Source organism: Tinamus guttatus, unplaced genomic scaffold (assembly GCF_059628265.1).
Source record: "Tinamus guttatus ecotype Peru unplaced genomic scaffold, ASM5962826v1 Tinamus_guttatus_pri_ptg000048l, whole genome shotgun sequence".
NCBI classification, from domain to species: domain Eukaryota; kingdom Metazoa; phylum Chordata; class Aves; order Tinamiformes; family Tinamidae; genus Tinamus; species Tinamus guttatus.
This window is the reverse complement of record NW_028288582.1, coordinates 12,532,627-12,553,534: the sequence shown is the minus strand read 5'-3', so window position 1 is coordinate 12,553,534 and position 20,908 is coordinate 12,532,627. Positions and strand designations below refer to the sequence as shown.

The window sequence follows — 20,908 nt, the reverse complement described above, 5'->3', positions numbered from 1 at the left end:
CAACGACCAAGAGGAGGGACAAGGAAGAACTGGCTAGCAAGGAAGGCACTCTTCCCAGGGGCTAGCTATGTGCCCAGTTATTCTGGGCGGGAAAAGTCTTTCTACGTGGTACAGTCTTGACTTTGCCCTGTAGTGATGGCAATTTACTGAGAGCCTGAGATTTTTAGGCATTTTAAAGAAGCTGAATTCCTCCATCCCCACAGTGTAAGAGCATTGAGCAGCTGTGTGCCGTGTGACAGCTCGGGGTGCTTGCACAACGCACCACAGGATGCTGTGGCACAAGACTAATCTTGCACAATCCTGAATTTATTTTCTCATGGGTTTCTAATGCTATCCAAACATAAGCAGCTCGCCACACAGGCACTAAGCTGATGTGACGCTACTGGGAGGCCTTAAAACAAATCTATTGATCACTGCTAGCTTGGGGGTAATTTTTCTTTATTATTTTTTTTTTTAAAAAAAAAAGGTAAAAAGGTTATTCTGCAGGGCTGCTCACTGAATGATTGCAAAGGAAAAGTGATCTCTGGGTAAGACCCGGCAATTTCGTAACACCACTCTCTACTTTTTGGTAGAGAGAAGAAGAAAAAAGACAACTGATTCTCAGAGAGAATAGTAGTGCAGTGGGATCATCTCCAGATTACCTCACTTTTTCATTTCAAGCATATTCCTAAGGGAATGCTAGCAGGCATAAGGTCAGGCGAGTCCCCCACAATGAGTCTCGGAGGAGGAAAGCTGACGGACAGAACAAACCTCCTGCTGTCACTCAGTTTTGCATCCTCTGAAGTGACAAGGTGCTGCAGGAGGGCCAGGGCTTGTGCTGCTAATGAGGTGCAAGCACCACCTGCACATCCATTAGGTGTGAAACCAAGAACGTGTGCTAGCAACTCAAACCATGCTGTGGGACTTCAACAAGTCAACTGCCATGACTTGATTTTTCATCTGACAAATGCTTGCTTAAGTCTACTTTATACAGCTACAGAAAAGTGCTTTATGTGGCTGTTGATTTCTAGGGCAGAGAAAAACTAAACAGAGACCTGAAAAGCCTGGCAAGATAAAAGTATGTATTCAAACAAGTTTCTGGAAGTTATTTCATTTTTTTTCTGTTCTTTCAGACTGATTGGGGAACCTTGGTACAATCTTACCAGCACAAGTCCCACCGCACATTTGAGCACTTGAGAAATTCATGTCCTCTCATTTATAGATTATCACTGTCTAGTAAGTTCCTCAACTGTAAAGAAATAAAAAGCTCCTCAAAAAAGAGGAAACATCTGAATTTTCAACACCTTCCCCCCACCCGTGAACTTCCATTGCTTAATTAGGCAAAGCTGAGTTCACAGTGTTTTCACTTCACCCAGCCTACCTTGACACTAGTTGTATTCTGAGATTTCTCCCATTCACTCCCACTGCAGACAGCTGAAGGCGCTAATGCTTCTGGGCTCTTCTTTACATAAAAGGGATTTCAAGAGACTTCCCTTCTTCCTCTGAGGGAAGTTAATTAGAATTCTTTTCATGCTACAGACCCTGGTGGAGTTTCTCCAAAACTTTCTCTTTTTCCTCTGAAGTAGAGGTAACTTTTTATATTTTTAATATACTCTGGAAATAACTTGGAGGTATTTTTGTATTCTGTCTCTATGTACAAAAAGTATGGACAATCTGGATCTATTTTGAAGTATTTCCTAACTTCTAATTTGTTCCTCTCCTTGTCATTCTTTTGAGTCATGTGAGTGATTCCCCTCTTATTTGAGGGAATAAGTCAGGAAACTTTCTTTGAGACCATCTTTGAGATGGTCTACCTTATAAACAGCTGAGATAGGTAGATAACCATTTAATACAGTCTCACAAAAAGAAATAGCTCTTACTTGTGTCCAGAAATGAGGCATATAACACTGCATTACCCTGAAGGTTGGATGGAACTCCCAACTTTTATTTTTATTCACAGGCAAATTCTGTACTCTGACTTCCCACAGATTTGGGTGAACATATGTTTACTTATCTCACACTGCTGATAGAATTACAGCATTAGTAGTTGCATTTTTCTTTGGGAAACAATGTTTTCTACTGACAAAGGCTCTTGCAGTCCATTACTGTCCACAGCTTAACACATATGATAATTCTTGAATGCAGCTCCTCTCTTTAAATTCTTAAGGAGTTAAAGCTTAAATAATATACTTTGGTTTCTTCATTTTTCAACCACATTGCAACTTGGTCACTGTAAATGGATGTTCATTAATATTTTTTAAAAAAAGAGCTAATAATTAACACTAATATAAATTTTTCTGTAACAAATGAATCAAAGTTTAAATTTAGCATAGCTTTAGAATCATCACTAGATGCCTTGCAGTATTTAGCCACAGATGCTTGAAGCATTGCACGTTGAAACAGATCATCCACCTCGAGAGCTCCACGTGGTCTCCTGAAGCCCCAGGGTGTCAGCGAGCAGGGAGGCAGGGGGAGCACTGAAGTGCCATATTGCTTATGGGCAGCTGCCCAACACAGTACTTGAGACTGATGCAGTGGTTGACCCTCTTCATGTTGCATGCATGTAAAGTCTGGATTATTACACTTATGAAAAGTTATCACTTGTAGTAAGGGCCTAAGGACTAAGGGCTGTTGTTTCCACTAATTTGAGGTTTACATTGATCCAAGGCACACTTTGTCCATGGCCAGGAATATTCTGCAACAGAGAACAACAATGATGAGAGAGGTTCCAGGTTCTCTGCTCTTAGACTGGCTTTCCCAAGTTAACTGTACTAAGGTGCTTCCAGGAGTGGGGACAGCAGCTGCTCACCTGGGCTGCATGTGCACATTGCCTAAAGTGTCAGCCTTCTGCCCCCCTCCCCTATTCCCACCTTTCTCTCACTACTGCATGACTTGCAAGCTGCTATTTCAATCATTATCACATATTACAGCGTCCCAACTCAGGAATTTGGCGCCATGCTTCCATTTCCCCTACTACAACCCTTCAGCCTGGATCCTTATCTCCCTTCTCCCCTACCATTCATGCACAGACAGGGGGCCCTATCTAGTGCCATATTGCATTTCCTCACCAGAACCCAGTCATACTGCAATATCCTGAGCCAGAAACTGAGTGGTCAAAGGGGAAACTACAGCAGTTTCTAACTTTGCATCCTTGTCAGTGTGTACAGGTATCACAGGACAATATCCCTGCTCTGTAAAACCCACCATGCTACTTCAAGTAGAGCAATTTCACCTGAAGGTCTTCAGGTAAATTAAGTATTTACTAGGGAGCTGAATCCTTGTAAGTGATTGGAAAGGTGCTAATATATTTATTTTCCTTTCAAAAGGAGCATTCATAACATAAGAGTCAGAACTCTACTAACAAAACGGTCAACAAAGCAGGACAGGCAAGAAGCCTGCAAATTCCTGCCAGCTTCTACTTTTCTGACCACAGATAAAACTACATAGGGTAGTTGGAAACTGTTACCTGTCTATGGGATATCCTCCTTCGCAAACATTGACCAATGCGTAGAGCTGTCTCAATGCATATTCATACTGAAATGAACAGACATGATTAATAATGATCATGAACAGTGATTACATATTCAAACTAACTGGTGGAAGTAATTTTGAGATGCCATTACTATTCAGAGGGTTATTTTCTGGTGCTGATAAACTAGTACTATGCCAAATAGGTGTGTGTGGGTTTGGGGTTTTTTTTGGTTGTTTGTTTTTCTTCCCTTCTTGAACATCATTAGGTAAATGCAGCTGTTGCTGCTGGTCCCCCCTTTAGGCAATATTCAACTAACCAACCTCAGTCAAAACAAAACTGATGAGAAACTAAGTTTAAGGCAGAGCAACATGACTGCTTGATAGCCCTGTAGATAGGCCCTTTTTGAGGAAATACATATGACTTGATTACTTAAATACTGGCTAATTGGCAGGCAATTTCCTTGCTTTTTTGCTAAGATTCGTTTATCTTGTTGACTTATCCTAACAGGCATCTCTGCCTGTCTAAGGTACATATCTTTTGACATCAGGACCAGAACTTTTCTAATTTTTTTTCTTGTTTGAACAATGTCTACCACAACAAGACTTGATCCTTGATTGAGATCCCAAGGTAAAGGAACAATAAAGCTCCTAAAAGAAGTGATTTTTTAAATTTATTATTATTATTTTTGCTACACTTCTACTTTGCTCTTAGAGAGTGCTTCAAGCAGAAATACAACACAAGTTATTCAAATTATTAGGACTTGTGGAGAGGAGCTGAAGAAGCAGTAACAAAAAAGTGTTTTTAGTGAGGTGTTGTTTGTAATCGTCTGGCTTATCCACAAGTGTACTGAAGGGATTGGATGGTTCCAGAAAGATTTCTCCAAAACTAATGTCCACTGCTTGTGTGTGTGTGTGTGTTTGTGTCTACCGCCTCCCCAGACCTGCCTGCAATCACTGTGATTTTTGAACCAGTACCTGAATAGGTAATATCTGATGCCTGACTTACCACAGAAAGATGCCAGTTGAAGCAACGAGCTTTGAAGTGGTTTGCTGCTGCCTGGTAGCAGTCATAATTGCTGATGGTCAACCTGTCTGACAGAACTTGGTTGGTCTGTTCTTTTGATCCTGTTATTAAGGTGATAATCTTTCGCATAGATTCCTGGATAAATTCTTTAGCCTGCACACAAGATGAGAACATTTTAAAAGGTGCTTTTAAATTTCTCTTTTTTTAACACCTGAAATTTTAAAGTTGTGGTAAGCCATTAGCTATAGGTTACCAATCTGAGTAGTAATTCTGTTGCAGTTTAGCAAAGATCAGAAGCAATCTCACTGTCTTCAAGGCTATGATCTCTGGCATTGGTTATGATAGAACTGAATCTGACCTGGTATGTAATTTGGTTTTCTGTTTGTATTTTGTTTCTTACCTCCAAGTGTGTTTTCATTTCTGTTGCAATCTTCTTAGCCTCATAAACATCATTAGTAGCCATCAGCTTTCGCTTCATGATTGCAAGAGGCACATCAGGGCTGGGAGTCAGGTCATAGTGTTTTACAGGTGGCAGAGAAATGGGGATAGCTTTCTTTCCCATGCCCTGAAACTGCATCACTTTCATAGAGGAGATGCTCTGCATGTTAGAAAGCAAACAAATGGAAATGAAGCATCTGCAGTAAGTAGTCTGCCTTTGTTTTGTCATGAAAACCTGCTAACTTTCTGGACCTGCTTTATTAGAGAAAACAAGGGAGTCTGTAGGGTGGTAAATATCTTCTCTAACACAATCAAGGCTGCCAAAAGTTAGAGCTTTTATTTCCATAGCTTCTTTGAGGGGAAGGAGTATCAGATTAAGCATTTTTTTAAACAAATGGCATGTATGTTCCTGTTAACACATTGTATAAAGGAACTATTATAAATGGTATAATATATCAATATATATAATCACACATCAACAAGATATATATCTTTGCTCCTTCTATGCATGGGTTCACTTATTAACGTTCATTAGTGTTCATAATATGCATGATAGGGGTAACTAAACCTTCTTATAGGTGACTGATCTGAACTGTTAAATCACAGACAGAGCTTGGAGGACAACTCCTGCTGACTTCCAGCTTCCTGCTTTAGACCAAAGCGGTGTTTCCTTTAGCATCAGGTTCATCTGCTCTCAAATGCTAAGGGGTTCTTTTGGACGAACAGCTTCATCTTCTAACCAACTTTTCATTCCCTTTGAAATTGCCATGATGTGGCAAATATAGGTCAGGTAAGGCTCAATGATGTATCTAACCAGAAAGCCCATCCAAATACATACCCTGTTTCCATATTGCATCACATGGCTGGTGTTCGTGCGTCTCTTCACCAGTTGAAACTGCTTGTGGAGTGTTTCTTTTCTTAGATCTTCCTGCAACAAGAAACTTCCATGTGATTATATATACTTAAATACAGCTATTCTAAAATTGCAAGGAAACTCGGGAAGGGTCTTAGCTGCCAAGAGATAGAAGGAAATACATGGCAAGAGCTATATACCCTTTAAAGACATTAGAGCAAAAAATTCAAATAAAGATTTGACAACATATTCTCAAATTGCTTTCAGAGATTTCTCAGTAATTGGGAATGAATGGGGCTAGCTCAAGAGTCCAAGACTTTTCACTAACAGTGATTTCCATTATATTAAGCAATGTTACCCACTGTTTGCTATTTAAGGATTCCTGAAGCTGATGTACAATTTTTTACTGCCTAATTTGTGTAACAAACTAGAGATGTTGTCTCCAAAGAGCAAATCTGGATTCTGTGAGTTTTAAACTAGAAGGCAGACAGTTTATAATTTTACTATTCACAAAACAGGAACATGCAACTGAAATCAAGCTTCTGAAATAAGTTTAGTTGTCCAAGCAAAGATTACATATTCTATTGAAGAGTAGAGAAATACATCAACCAACTCAGAATTTGTGGATTTCAATTTTGCATAAAAGCAAAAAATTTTCCTAAATCCTGTTGCTTTTTTTTAACCTGGTGATTATCATGCATGGAAACACAAACTTCATCTAAGCAACTTACCATATCAGAATCTTCCATCCAGTTCACGCTATACCAGTCGCCGAGGTAAGTCTGCCTTTCATCATCATAGTAACAGGCATAAGATGATTCTCTGGGATTGGCAGCAGTTGTCGCATAAACTGTAAGACAAATCAAAAATAGTTTTTTTTTTTTTTTTTTTTTCCCAGTTCATTCAATACTTAAGCAATATATCACATGCTGCTAAATGTTTTTTCTTTCAATCATTTACTTCTCAATAGCAAGAGGGAGGAAAGAAAGATGCTTCTATTCTTACAACGCTGATACTGGCTTTGAACAGAATAATTAGAAGTCTTTTCCTGCTGCCAACTGCATCCTGTCTGAAGGAGGTTAGGGAAGAATGTTCCCACCCTGCAACATAGGGGAGGAAAAAACCCACTGTCGCTTCAAAGTAGTTGCCTTGCTTGTTGCCCAATCAGTGTAGTAAAATTGCCTGGCTCTCATAAATGAGAAGTGCCTCTACCTCTCAAGGAAACTGAGAGTTGAAACTCCACAACTGGACTGTAGTGAAGCTGAGAAATGTCACAATAAGTTTAATACATGGTCAGTACCATGTAGTTTCTGAAATTAAATATTATTTCAACTTCTCAGTTGCAAGAAACTAAAAATCTGGATGCTATTTACAGGATTTTACAGTTGCTATTTACAGTTCCTAAAAAAAGGAACTTCCAATTAATGGAGAATCCTGCTTTCTCTAACACTGGTGTTTACCTGCTAAAACTATATGGAAGTGCAGTGAACCTATCCCTGCCATGCCACAGGCAGGTCCTGAGCAGATGGTAGGTTGAAAAATCCAAGCCTGATAGATTAGGTAATTGCTCACCATTGATGTTATCAGCCAAATGATTCATCATAGATCCAGACTCACATGCTTCAATGTAAAATACCATCTATAAAAAAAGTCAGAGACTTTAAGAAATTTCATGAGGAAAATGGAGAAAAGTCCTTCAGTGCTCTTCAGCTGCAACTAGTTGATCTGCACTGATATCCCTGAAACAGAAGTTGTCTATAATGCTACAAAAGAAAACAAAAAGGATATAAACATGTTTTTCACTTTGCAAACTAAATCATGTGGAAAGGGAAAATGGGAATTAGACAGTTCAGTTAATCTATACAGAATCCACAAAGATCAACTGATAAACTCGGTATATATCAAATAACCTGCTTAGTCTTTAGGTACAGCAGTGTACCAGCATTGAAAAAAGCAATATTTCTGAAAGTTTTGTGACTACTCATGTGTTCTTAAATATAGCTAGCTGCAATGCTTTAAAAGGCCAAGCTGCTAAAATATTCTGAATATTAGTTTTTCTGTTTAAAACTACTTTGCTTTTGATCAAAGTCTCTGACAAGAGGTGGAGGCTCTTAAATTTTATTAGTAATTAAGTAACTGGACTGTCTGTAACTATATTAGTTACTGTAAGTGAAACATAAAACATATACAAGCTTCCTGTAGCAGCAGTGCAGCCTGCAGTGAACAAAGCACAGGAAGGACAAGTCAGGAGCAAACTGTGAGGGTCTGCTAGTTGGGGATGTTATTTCTCTACTGTTGGTCAAATTAGACAGTTACAAAAAGACTGGGCTTTATCTCCACACTGACTGCAAATACATTATAAACTGAAAAATAAGTGAGAAATGTGGATATCATCAGTCCTTCTGTGTGAAAACCCAAACTTTGTTACATGGCACCAGACTCCCTATGCTTTAAACACATTCTGGAAGTGCTGACAAACCTCTCTTCTACACCAGCTTCTCTTTTAATCTCACAACTTCTAACATCCTTTTTTTTTTTTTTTTTTTACCTTTTGATATTTTTTGTGATGGTACATGTACCAAATGGTCTTATTCAAGTCCTTCACGTGAAGCTGTAAAATAAGAAGAGTTTTTTTAATAAAACTACTCCTGTTCAGTAAGCAGGCAATTCAGGTAATAGGAATAATGGCTAGCTTTTGTCAAGATTTTTTTATTGCTTCCATTTAAATACATTCAGTGTTTTGTCCTTCAGAAACAATGCTTATCACTCTAGAAAAGATGAGTAATTGTGCCCCAAAGTATAAAGAGTCTAGCTAAGTTGTACCTGTGTGGAACAGTCTGCTTGGATCACCAATGTCCAATAAAATACTAAATATGTAGATACTTGGATATTTGCATTATTCAGCTTAAAACTGGGAAAAAACTCAAGCTAGGATGATAAGGAGATTATGGCTCCTTTGCTTGCCAAATATGGAAGTGTGTAAAATTCTTTAATATATTACTACTTAGTATTTTAGTATGTAACAAAAAGTGTTCTTTATGACAAACTCCAGATTGATCCTCTGAAATGCTTACGTCATCATCGGGAAAAGCCAGAAGTCCTGGAGCTCCGTGGTCAGTGAAATAAACAAACACGTGATCCTTGGGACCACTGTCAACAGAAAATCAGAAACAAATGTTTTCCAACCACTCCAACCCCAGTCTTTGCTAGAAAAACAATTCCTGCTGCTTAATGCCAAGAAATGTCAATATTTAAAATAATTTAGCTGAAACACCTGTTCCCACAGGTACTAAGAGATTTTTATTTTCTATTCAAAACATAGTACTACTGTGATTGAGATGAGTGCCTGGAAGAGGAATGAAAAGAGGGAAGCATGGCTAATCCCAACGACGTGGAGAATCTTGCAATGACAATTCATATTTCAAATTGTGAGCTTATTACATGGGGGCACAACTTCTTAAAAAAAAAACTTTTGTCTGAAGAGTATTATACTGTGGGTACAAGTAGCAGTCTGATATTGGATTGCTTTCAAAACTAAGTAAGACTGAGGTACCAATAACATAACGGAGGATTAAACTATAAAGACTTCTTCAATATGATCCTTAACAAACATACATAAATATGTTCGTTAAATATGTATTACCTTCAGCAGCACCTGATGTTTTCTTAAAGAACTGACCTCTCTACAGCCTCACCCATTATTTTATATTGGTGTTAGAATTAAGTGGTTCTGCAGTTGTTTGAATACTGCATGCTTAAAGACTTTGGTTCCCTAGGGTCTGTGCAGTACACTCCCCAAAGCAGACTTCTACTGCTCTGTAGTGTAAATGAGCCCTGCGTGGGGCAGATATCAGTGTCTTACCCTAAAAGTCAGACCTGCAAAGGAATTTTACTTCTAAACTGTATTCAGGGACAATTCAATATACAGTTTGTGAACAGACTGGAAGCAGTGTCCAAGACCTCTTCTATGCCTCTGTATTAGTTGTCCAGAAACTCATGCTAGCTCTTGCTTTCTGATTGTAAGAGTCCTACTGCAGCAGCTCAAGGGGGGCCCTTTAGCCTGGCCAATAACCTGTAGGTTACAGAAGAGCTTGAGGAGGTGAGAGATGTTTCGTAAGTCTCTTGGGCAGAGAATGATTGATCTTACCAAGAAAGGAGTGTTTCTTGGCCCACCCAACAGCAGAAGTCAAGACACTGTTATGTTCACGAAGTGAAGCCTAACAGATGAAGGGCTGAGGAGAATTATTTTTCTGGCTCCTGCTCTTTGCCATAAGTGCATTGGATCTGGGTTCAAGAGGGCTGCCTGAGTAATTCTGCATAGCCACTTCCTCACACTCATGTGTGAGAGCTTGACTTTGTAAGTCAAGTATGTGCTCTCAAGCACTTTTTTCTTTAACTAGGCCAACCAAATGTTTTATATCCCCTCTTGACTCATTCCAGCTAATGGTAAGGAGCAATCTAGTGACCGTACTGCAACTGATTAACTTTTTGCCTTTAACTTATGCACATATAACTCTTCAAGATGAAGTCTGAACAGTTAAGAATAAGCAACAGGTTATTCCACTATTTACCAGATACTTCATTTTTTATTCTCTGCTATGTGAGGGATGAGGTCTTAAATATTTTTTCCTTGAATCCTCTAAATTATATAAACCTTTATAAAATACATGCATTGATTGCAGAGTTTACCTTCTACCTAACCAGGAGATTTATTATGGTTCATACAGCAGAATTTGTGAATATTTGTGTAACTAAGTTATGCTATTTCATCACATCCAAAGTCTCAATAGTTACATCTGTCACAAAGACTGAACATGGGATTTGACACGCAAATCTTTCACCAGATAAACTGTTTAAGCTATCTCTATCCCTCTGCCACTCTCATTAGCCATTTTTGCAAAAAAAATACACTAAATTCCCTCTTTTTTGCCAATGAACAACTATACATGGAATTATTTTCTAAATGGAACTTGTCTTACCTTTTCAATACTTTTCCTGATCCTATTCCCTTCATTGCTTCTGCATCCCCTCTGAGAACAGCAAGGAAATTCTTTGGAGTAACTTCCTAAAGATTTGAGAGGATTTAAATTAAATCTGGTTGTTAAAAACACCTACAAAAATATCCATTTTGAAGGTAGCTGCTGAAAGTCAGAACCGTTGCATCTTAATGGTGGCAAATTTAGCTGGCCACTGATGAAGTAATTCCCTTTCTGATATTTCACCAATTTCTAAAAGAACAGAAGCCAAACTGAAAAAGCACTTTTGTATTGGAATAAGAACATTTACCAAAGATTTTATAGTCATCACTGGGAACTCGTACACTCCTTCCTACCCACCTTACCAGGATAAAAAAAAAAAGCCTTATTCTCCTCTGGAATTTTTTTGTTACAGCTTGCTGAGAATTTGGTTCTCAGTGGTGAGGTCAAATTAAATAGTTTGTATTACTTCCGTCCCCACTCCTCTCTTCATTCCTGCCATTCCACTGTGCTGATTAAAAAAAATCTTGGATTTTTAAAACAATCGCTAAAGAAACTTCCAATCCTGAACCTAATCACTCATCTCTTAACTCCAGGGCTGCATGCATAACCTTTCCCTTTCAATCTATTAGTAATGTATTACCTGCTCGTGACTCAGATACTGCATCATGAAATCACTAAGTGACTGGATTACTGTTCTGATGTAACGAAAAACTTAGTTTTAAATAGTTGTTTTTTCAGATTGAGTTAAACTGGTTTTAAACACAACACTTTTGTCCTTTTTCTTTTGGGTGTAGTACAGAAAACACTGTAATAGTTTAATTTTGTAGCGACTGTTTCATTTCAAAGCACCTGTTGTGTATATTTATCTTACCAAAGGTTGGCCAAAGCAGGCAGGTATGAATAATCTGGATGTGCTTTACAGAGTGCCAGCTACCACCTAAAAAGATTTACTCAGACCCCTGGTTACTGTTGAACCACGCGTCCCCAGCGGAATGATGTTTCATTCCTACCTCCTTTGTATAGTCCTTGGGTACTCCTGCATACACATCTGTGCCATTAGGTCTGTTGATGACAATGCCTTTTGTTGGATTTCTGAAAGTCAAATGAGACAAATACGAAGAATTAGTTATGTGTCACAAAATGCCTACAGATCAACCAACCACCTTGTCTGAAAGAATTAGGGATAAATGGACTGTTCAACATACAAAAAGGTCTTACAGTACAGTCAGTTACATATGCTGAGCTCAGGTGTCCTTACCCTTTCGGTAGCTTCAAATATGATCCCTGAGATCAGGTAAATTACTCTGAGGATATAGGAAAATGGTCTGTGATACTATAATCTCTCCTTTTTCAGTCCTGCTGCCCTTAATCCCCTTTACTCTGCTCCACTTGTTGCCATGTGTAGCAAGTTCGATATTTTCTGCTGAAGTAGTATTAGAATTAAAGCTTGTAAAGCTGAACCACTTTGTACTGAAAAAAAGTGATACAGGTAGATACAGATATAGATAATTGCCAGGAATGGGACATGTACACTTTGGATATATGCTTTGCAGGTTAAAGAAGAGAAAGTCCTTTTAAAAAGAAATACAAACCATATACTGAGTTTTTCTATGCTTAGGTTTTAGGCTACTTATCTGCTGTTAACTGTTAAGCCCAAGAGTTAAGATCATTTTCATACTAATGAATAATTTACAAAGAACCGTACGTTTTCAGTGCTGCAACTGATAGCAGATACTGACTTAAGGTTTAGAAAGCTGATAAGCATGTTGCAAAGCAGCCTCACTGCACTGTCAGATAAAATGTCCTTAGGTATATCATGAGCAGTTTTAAAGGCCTTTCTGACAGAACAACTATATGCTCAAAAGAGATTGGTGACCACATTTGCAGTAAACATAGTTTGACAGGAGTGCACTTACTCGTCATTATCTGCAATGTCATCATACATCATGACAATGATCTGCTCGTCTGGAATGCCATTTCTGTGGACGATCTGGTACGCATGGCACACATCTGCCTGGAAGTGAGCAGATTAGTCTCATTAACAGACTTAATGGAGACTTTCTCTTTGGGAAGAAAAATAGTTCAGCAGGCCTAACACCAGGATATCATCTACAAGAATCTCCAGACTGGTATGTTCATTTCAAATATGAGTGATTGAGGGTTGCTGCAGAGCTGAAATGCACAAATGTAACCCCAAAACTCAATGTCCTTCTAAAAATCCAGAAGAGGATATAATACAGAGACTGTGGGAAAAAAAATCTCTCTCATTAATTTGTTCCAAATTCTTGTTGCATAAAAACCAGATGTTTCTTGAGTGTTGCCATGCATTAAAAAAAAAAAAAACTGCAGAAAATCTTGTGCACTAACAGAGCCAAACAGTGCCAAGCAGAGGAAGAGAGAGTTGGAATTCCACCAATTTCAATTAGTTCTGCACCAAGCCTGCACAACTAAGTATGGGCATGACACCAGATTTCAGTGGAAAACAACTGCAGAATTTCCATTCAAGCTCTTTTCCTGACTTGTACAGGACATGAATAAGCAGATTCTCTTTACAGACCAACTTCTGACAACGCAGACACAGCAGTATTTGTTAAAGTGATATTACAGTAAACTATGAACCTCTAGCGGTTCATTCTTATAGCCTCCACCCCAAATCCATCTTAGACTCCCAGTCTATCAATTAGTAATGGATTATCAAAAACCATTCTTAATCTCCAGAAGTATACCTTATCACATGCTAGAAATGCTGCGTGGATTTAATGGAATCTGGTCTAACACAGGCAAAATCCAATTGTAGCTGAGAAACACCCATTAGAGCTCGTTTATTGAGTTTTCTAATTTCTACACCAAACTGAACTGGTTTATGTTGACTTACATCAATGTAGTTGGCTTAGGTGAATTTGTACTTCTGACTGACTTCTGTTAGCCAAATTGAAAGAATCCTAAAATCCTGTACTTTATAATCTTAGCTCTTCTAAGTGTGGTTGAAGCAGAAAAGAAACGGTAGTTGCGCAAGGTTTTGGGAAGGGTAAGGCACGCTCACTGTTAACGAACTCTGCCACAGCAAAATCTCTTCATATGACTGATCTTTACAGTTACATTGTCCTTACAAAAGCAGTTTTACTTCCTTCTCTGGAAGTCAGCTCTTCCATCTCTTCCAAATAGTTTGTACTCCCTACAGCTCACCAGATATTTGTATGGCATTATGCCTTCTGTTACCACAAGAAGTCGAAGGGTACAGACTAGACAGTTATAAAGATATCAGCATGTAATATAAAATATCAGAGTACAGAATTTAGCCAATGTGTTTGATTTTCAGAAACAAGTTGTGTAGAAGCAGTAGGAAACAGGGCATCTCTGCCCCTTGGACAAGCAGATCATCCCCTCAAGGCAAAGCACACTGTTATGCTGAGCAACTGAGACATGTGTTGGCAGCAAAAGGAAATGTTCAGCCATGTTTTAGTGATAGAATATCAAATAAGTAACCAAAATTGCTTCATTTTTTTAAAATGCATATTATCAGCTTTCGTTGTTCCCTCCTGTTTTCCTTCTAATTCACTAATTGACGTGCTCACTATCTGTTGCTCTACTTAGCACACTGCTTGCGGTGGGGTAAGCCTTTTTATCCTGTGATTGAAGGGGAGGCATCTGTGGCTTACATGACATTATAGCTGCTCCTAAGAGCTAAAGGAAATTTGTCTGAAGGATAGGCTCTTTTGGGGAAGAACTGAAGAGACAGAGGCTTCAAGTATCTCAAAATAGATTCCCTAGTGAAGACAGAAGCAGATGAATTAAATTTCCACCGAGGTGTTCTAGTTTATGCCTGTCTTTTTTTTTTTTTTTTTTTCTGGTAACATTTTAAGGGATTTTGCTAAGGAAACTGTGCCCACTGGTAACATAACGATATCACTAACATTGTGATAAAAAAAAAAATGTTTTGCACTAAAACTTCACTGGTCTCAGCTAGGACAATTTGGAGCAAACCTTGGTTTGGGGTGGCTCTGGCTGACCTGAGCAGTCACCCTTGACGTTGGGCAGGCACTCTTCCTGTTCCCTACTGCACAAGGACAGAGATGAAAACTATAAAACCAGTGTAGAAACCCAGCCTGCTGCTAGAGCAGCTAAGTGTATGTCAATCTAGTGTTTCCTGTTGATTTAGAAGTGTCTACCAAATATTGCTTTTGGAGCCTCAGTTCTTCTAGAAACCTTTGTGGCATTTCTGTATTTCTGTCTGCCAGGGAGTCAGCACAGTTCCAGTTCTCTTGTTGGCATCATTCCTGGTAGTTCAGTAAGTGAAATGAATGCTATGAGCACTCACTGCATAAAACAGTCACTAAAATAAGTCATTCTTTTGAAGTCATGTAATCAGGGTGGGTATGGCTGTTAAATGGAGCTAGGTATTAGAAGAGGGAGAGGTGCAGCTGTACAGCTGCTGCTGCACAGCTAAGCGTGGGTGCCAGGTCAGCAAAGTGCTAATGGGAGGGTTCAGACCTTTCATCCCCAGGTTACTCTAAATGTGTAACTTAAATTTGCTCATGATTAACTCCATGATCTTGAAAGCACAGGGATCAGAGGTGGATCTCCCCACGTTTTCGTGGGATGGACATTTTTTATCCATGAATCTGTGGGGAAAAAAATTCTAAAAGAAAAAAAAAAAATGAAAATTGTGATTCCTCTCCCTCATAGTCCTGATTATTCATCCGAGTGACACAGTTTTCAGGCAGATTACCCCAGGTTTCTCTGGCTTTTTTTTTTTTCTTTTTTATGGAAAAATCAAATTGTCTTATGACACATGCATGCATAAACACTTCCTAAAGGAAAAAGCTTGAGGCTTCTTTGAAATTGGTTGCCTGTGGTCTTATGATGGCCAGGCTCATGTCTAAAAAGCATGTGTCATGAACTGTCGGCTTCATTATAAAGTGGCATTGCTCTTGCTACAGGAACAATGAAGTGCTGTGCCCTAAAAAAGGGCAAGCTCCAAGGTACAGGCATGGTACATGAAACCTGTAAGACTTGGCAGCCACTTCTAGAAGCTGTTTGGCTCAGAACTCAGATGATTCATTGTTTTACTTCAGCTGTCTCATTTCTTTCCTTAAATATGCATCAATTTATGTAGCTGTGTAACTTGGGAAAGGTTTCCTAATATCTTCAGTTATAATTTTGTAAGCACGGTAAATGGAAGCCCAGTTGCTAAGGCATCTTTCATGTCTGTCACCTGAAAGACTGGGGAACTTAAAAGCACCATTCTGGACTAAAACTGTTATCTGTAGTATTGCCGCAAACCAGAAGAAATACAATCCCTGGCCCATACAGCTTGCTGCCAAAGTTTAAGACTAGAAACAACAACTGAAAGATGACCCGGTATGCAAACTCAAATGTATTTATTTTCAGCGTTTTAATCTTCCCAGCTTTTATCATCTATTTTTCCCTTCAAGTACTAACTTCACCTTTAGTAAGACCCTGCATTTCAGAGCAGGTTTTTCCCTTGGCTACTTTCGTGTGTGTCTTTTGGAGGACGCTGAAAGTACTGGTCTGTCTTTCTGATCCACTTGTGAGAACCCCTGTAGATCTGAGGTAGTTGGTGCAGCCATCTCCCAGGAGAGGCAGGAGCATGTATGTCCTGTTTCTCTGGAAGAGAACTAATTAACTGGCTACTCTAATTCTCTAAATCTGACAGTAACACGTAATGTTTAATTTGTTCACTTATTTCACTGAGTCTTCCGAAGATGCATTATCTGGCTCTTTGCAGAGGAGACAGCTGAACCACTTTCCTATGGGAAGAACCTCTCTGCTCCTTCAGGGCCTAGAGGGGAGTTCTGGAATAGTATAGGAGATCTACCAATAATTGTGACTCTAGTCCTCCCACAGCCCATGCAATTAAAAACACTAACATGAGCGTGAGAATACCCAAGAACTAAGAGGAACCAATAATGGGGCAATATAGGACTACGTAGCCCTACGAGGTAAACATTTTCACAAGCTCTGCAGTAAAAATAAGCTCATCAACTTGGACTGTAGGCTATTAAAAACATTTAGAATTTGTTAGGCAACTTGTTGAGATTAATCTGAAGACATCTTGATTTGGAAACAGTCCCAGTTCAGCCATCAAACAGGAAGTGAGCATCTGCAAAGTGTGAATCTTAAGTGCCGATAAGTGCAAACAGTGGTTTTTCTTTATCTTGTCTGTGCTTGAGGTTTGCACCACTGATAGTGAATTCAGACCACTGACAGCTGAATTACAACTCTAGAAGGAGTTTCAGATTCCTTGCAGTTAAAGGATCAAACTTGCTGCTCATGGGGATCTGTACAGTGGACTCATTTTCCCATAATTCTTTATATATAAAATCAAAGACATTTTTGTTGCATATTTGAGATTACTTTAAAATTATCTTCCACCCTTTTATGGTTGCTTAATCAGATGAACACGTGCTGCTGGCGTGTTAACACAAACTCTTTTGCCTTCCACAATAGTTATCTGTCATGTGCAGGCACCACATAAAACAGAGCTCACAAAAGATTTATATAATACAAGCATGCAACATATCTGCATGAACTATGCCCTGCACAGCTGAACTGAACAGCAGAAATCCAGAAAAGTATCAGCCGAGGTCTCAAAATGCAAAGGGAGATTAGGCTTGCTTAGCTGGTTTAAGGGAATAATATCGAGTCTGGCAATAAAATACGCACACTGAATCATTGCTTACAGGAAGATCCACATCTAATTAATTTGTATGCAGACTAGCACAGAGAAGTTCTGAGGAAGAAAGGCAATGGCAGGAAGAAACTGAATTATAACAAAAGGTATTTTCTTCTCCATTTTCTCCCTTGGAAAGCACCAACAAAGAATTACACAAATCTGCAATTCTGGAGCACTGCTTACTCCAGCAGTGTGTGCTTCCATTCACAAGTATTACTCCATGGAAGACTAGCATGATGTGTCTCTGCATACTCGCTACCAAATGCCTTTCGTGATGGTCAAAGCAGAGAACTGGAAATCCAAGTTCTATTTTTGTTCCTGTTGCATGTGACTTGGGCAAGTCATTTAAGGACTCACAGGGCTTTGCTTTCCACAGCTGGAAAGCAGGGGATACTAACACACTCAGACATGGTGATCAGCCTGCAGAATATTTCTATAAAATCTGTAATAACTCTTAAGGTCTCTGTAGCTGAGCCTTTCCTTCTCTGTGCATCTCTTCCAAGAAAAGTCAGCCCCATTGCTCAACTATTTTAGCTGGGATAGTTTTTCCCAAATTATGTATTTGAGACCTTTTTTGTGGATTATATTAGGCGGCAGTAGATCTTCCACGCCTAGCTGCTGGGTCTGCCTCACGGCACGTGCACCCAGCACCCAGGGCACCCACCCTGCCAACCCCTTAGGGCTGCCCCAAAGCTGCTCATGCGCTGCACCCTTTGGGAATTGATTCTGTTGGGAATCAATTAGAGGCACAATCTCCTGCCTAGGACGGATAAGTAAGTAAGAGCTCAGTTCCACTCTTAAGGATCCTTCACACAGTCCCCCGTTTTCTGGTGCTGACTTCATAACTTTGATAGAATTCTTAGCATTCTAATCTTATTTTCTTCTGTTAATACTTCACCTGAAACAAGAAGCAGAAGCTAAAGTTACTTCTAGCATCAAAAGTTGGAATAATCCACCACTGCAGATCTTCTGCAGTGTTAGCTGACATTATTTCCAAAAAGGAAGCTGATTAAAGAAAGGCTGTTCTAATTTTTCTTATCTTGAAGTAGCTGTCAGCAAAGCATGACTAAATTTAAAATTAATTTGTTTCTGTGAAGTTCTGATGTGTTCAAAAGGTTTACTGCTGAAGGAAGAAATATATAAACACACATCTTGTTTTCTTCTTAACACCATATATATCTGGCAGATATATTTGCCATTGAAAGTCCACTGGCAGAAAGACTAAATGTTGTATGTCTGGGCAACTGTAGAAGAGGCAATCTGTTGAGCAACACCTTAAAAATACATAATTTTATTTAAGGAATGAATGCTGAGTTATTAACTCCTCCTTGAGTGGAAGGGAGCTAGTGAGACTGGTTATACAGCAATAGAAACAATCAAGGCACAACTCAGAACAATTAGACACTCCAAGGCAGGCAGTGGTAAATACAACATTAGCATTTTTATAATTATTTGTTCTACTCAAAGACGAGAGATTTCTACTTTAAAAACATATTTTTTAGATATATTTTGAAATAGTTTATGCTATGGACTATAATATTCTAAATATGTTTATCAAGTGAAAACTGCAGCATAAGGAGATTGCAGAATCCTAAAACCAGTTTGTCACTGTTAGATTAGGCTTTGCCAGTAACAGGCTCTTCAGAGGCAACAAGTTTGTCAGCCTGGTTCACTCTGATTTAAGCTGGTCTTTGCACTAAGTTACAAACTGACTGTTAGCTGAGGGCGTAGGAAAGGCATAAACATAAAACCCAGCATACTCAACACACAGACATCTTGTTTTTTTCTCAATAGACAGAAATACGCAGGATGAGATCTCCCTATATTTTACGGGCAGTCACATTAAGAACAGTAAATACTTAACAAGTTTCAGAGTTCAGCAAATCAGTTTGGTATATGTACCCAGCACATTCAATATAATATCATTTAATTTAAAAATGCTAGTTTTGTACACTAGTGTTTCAATCTCTGTTCAAGTGCATCTTAACTATCAACAGTCTAGCAAAATATTTTTCTAACATTTAGAAATACATGTTTGTATATATTATAAGACAAGAACTAAATGAAATGTGTTCTCCAGGAAGGCAAGAGCTAGTGCCAAATTTAGAGCAAAGACTATATTTAAATGTAGATTAACCTTTTTAAGGGATTGCTCAAGACTTCCCCAAAGGGAAAAACTGCTGAAGTCTCCTGACTGCTGATTTTAAGTCTTGAGCTTAATCAGAGTTAAGTCACTTGGATTTAATCTGGTCCATCCTGACATTCACCCTTAGGCCATAATTCCACAACACGCTGACCTGGACAGCAGTGTCACGCTCAGTTCCTGTTCCCTTTCTTGATCCTTCTGACATTCACTCAGATTCCTGCATCTCAGAGTACCATATTTTTTGTGCCAACCCAGCTCAGGGAGCTTGCTGTCCAACAGAGTAAGTTGATTCAAGTTAAAAAGAACCCCTTCCCAATATCCTCCACCTACAAAAATATACTGTCGACTTGCAGTACTAGCTAAGTCCTTAAATGGCAGAAAAAGAGGGACATTTTTTTCATAACATGGGTAACAAGAAAGAAAGTAGGTAGAACACCACTTACCCATCTGAAAGTTGTGACCAGGCCTCTCGCTTAGTAATAGGATATCAAGCCAAAAGCTCTCCTTGTCTTAACAGTGTGACTAAAGCAAGAATACTACTGTTCCTATTGCTAATAACAGCTTTCAAAGGGAGAAAGACTGAACAAGATGGTAAGAAAAAAACATTGAAGACGAAGGGAATTCTTGGGGTGAAAATGCCAGAGAGGAGCGGGCTTTTGGTCAGTCTTGTAGCTGGTTCTTTTTGATTACTATACGCTAGTACGTGCGTCGAAATATGGAAGCAGGACTTGCCCAAACAACAGAAGAGCTGAACTAGTCTATGCAGCCACTATCACCCCCTGAGGCTCAGGTCAGGAGCTTTCTGGAGCATGCTCACCATCAGCAGGCAGAACTTACCTGGTGCCGGTAGTTGTACCAGCCATTCGAACCTGCAACAATCACCACCCAGTGCTTGCCTCCATCTTCAGGTTCTTCCAGGGGTAACGCACTGATGCCCAGAGTACAGGCCAACAGCAAAGCTGCTTTCACTATCATCTCTCCTCTTTCTTTACTCTACAAGTGGAAAGAAAATCCCTAAGAAAAAAGTTAGAGAGAAGTAGATCAGAAGAATGCATGGAATATGTATACCTTTTTTGTGGGCTTTGTGTTTTTTTAAAGAACACAAACCATAGGATGATTTCTGGTCCTATCTTCACTTAGCACCAAGCTGCTGCTAGTTACAAGACTCTACTGTCAAGATTTGCAAATCTGACTGAAAGCAATTCTGAGCAGGACAACCACGTCTTTCAGCTCTCTGGCTGTTCTGTCCTACAATAGTTCATAGTGATTAAGCCTTAAACACAGAGTAAGTACTACAGTGAAGTACTTTCCAAATAAAGCT

General features: G+C 39.1%; 1 protein-coding gene across 1 annotated transcript; it reads right to left on the bottom strand.

The window, feature by feature from the left end:
* Window positions 1–1,903: 1,903 nt before the first annotated feature.
* On the bottom strand, window positions 1,904–20,606 carry LGMN (legumain). Its single transcript, XM_010216197.2, has 13 exons — window positions 20,425–20,606; window positions 12,661–12,758; window positions 11,755–11,836; window positions 10,745–10,830; window positions 8,840–8,915; window positions 8,314–8,376; window positions 7,338–7,404; window positions 6,497–6,615; window positions 5,751–5,840; window positions 4,875–5,072; window positions 4,457–4,627; window positions 3,446–3,513; window positions 1,904–2,674 (listed from the first exon to the last, which is right to left on the bottom strand). The coding sequence occupies exons 1-13, from the start codon at window positions 20,560–20,562 to the stop codon at window positions 2,632–2,634; spliced, it is 1,299 nt and encodes a 432-aa protein (XP_010214499.2). The 5' UTR covers window positions 20,563–20,606; the 3' UTR covers window positions 1,904–2,631.
* Window positions 20,607–20,908: the final 302 nt, after the last annotated feature.

Coding starts and splice junctions, on each gene's coding strand:
- LGMN (XM_010216197.2), bottom strand. CDS start 20,562: ATGATAGTGAAAGCAGCTTTGCTGTTGGCCTGTACTCTGGGCATCAGT. Junction 8,377..8,839: donor TGGCTTTTCCCGATGATGAC/GTAAGCATTTCA, acceptor CTTATTTTACAG/CTTCACGTGAAGGACTTGAA. Junction 4,628..4,874: donor AAATGAAAACACACTTGGAG/GTAAGAAACAAA, acceptor TCTTGTGTGCAG/GCTAAAGAATTTATCCAGGA.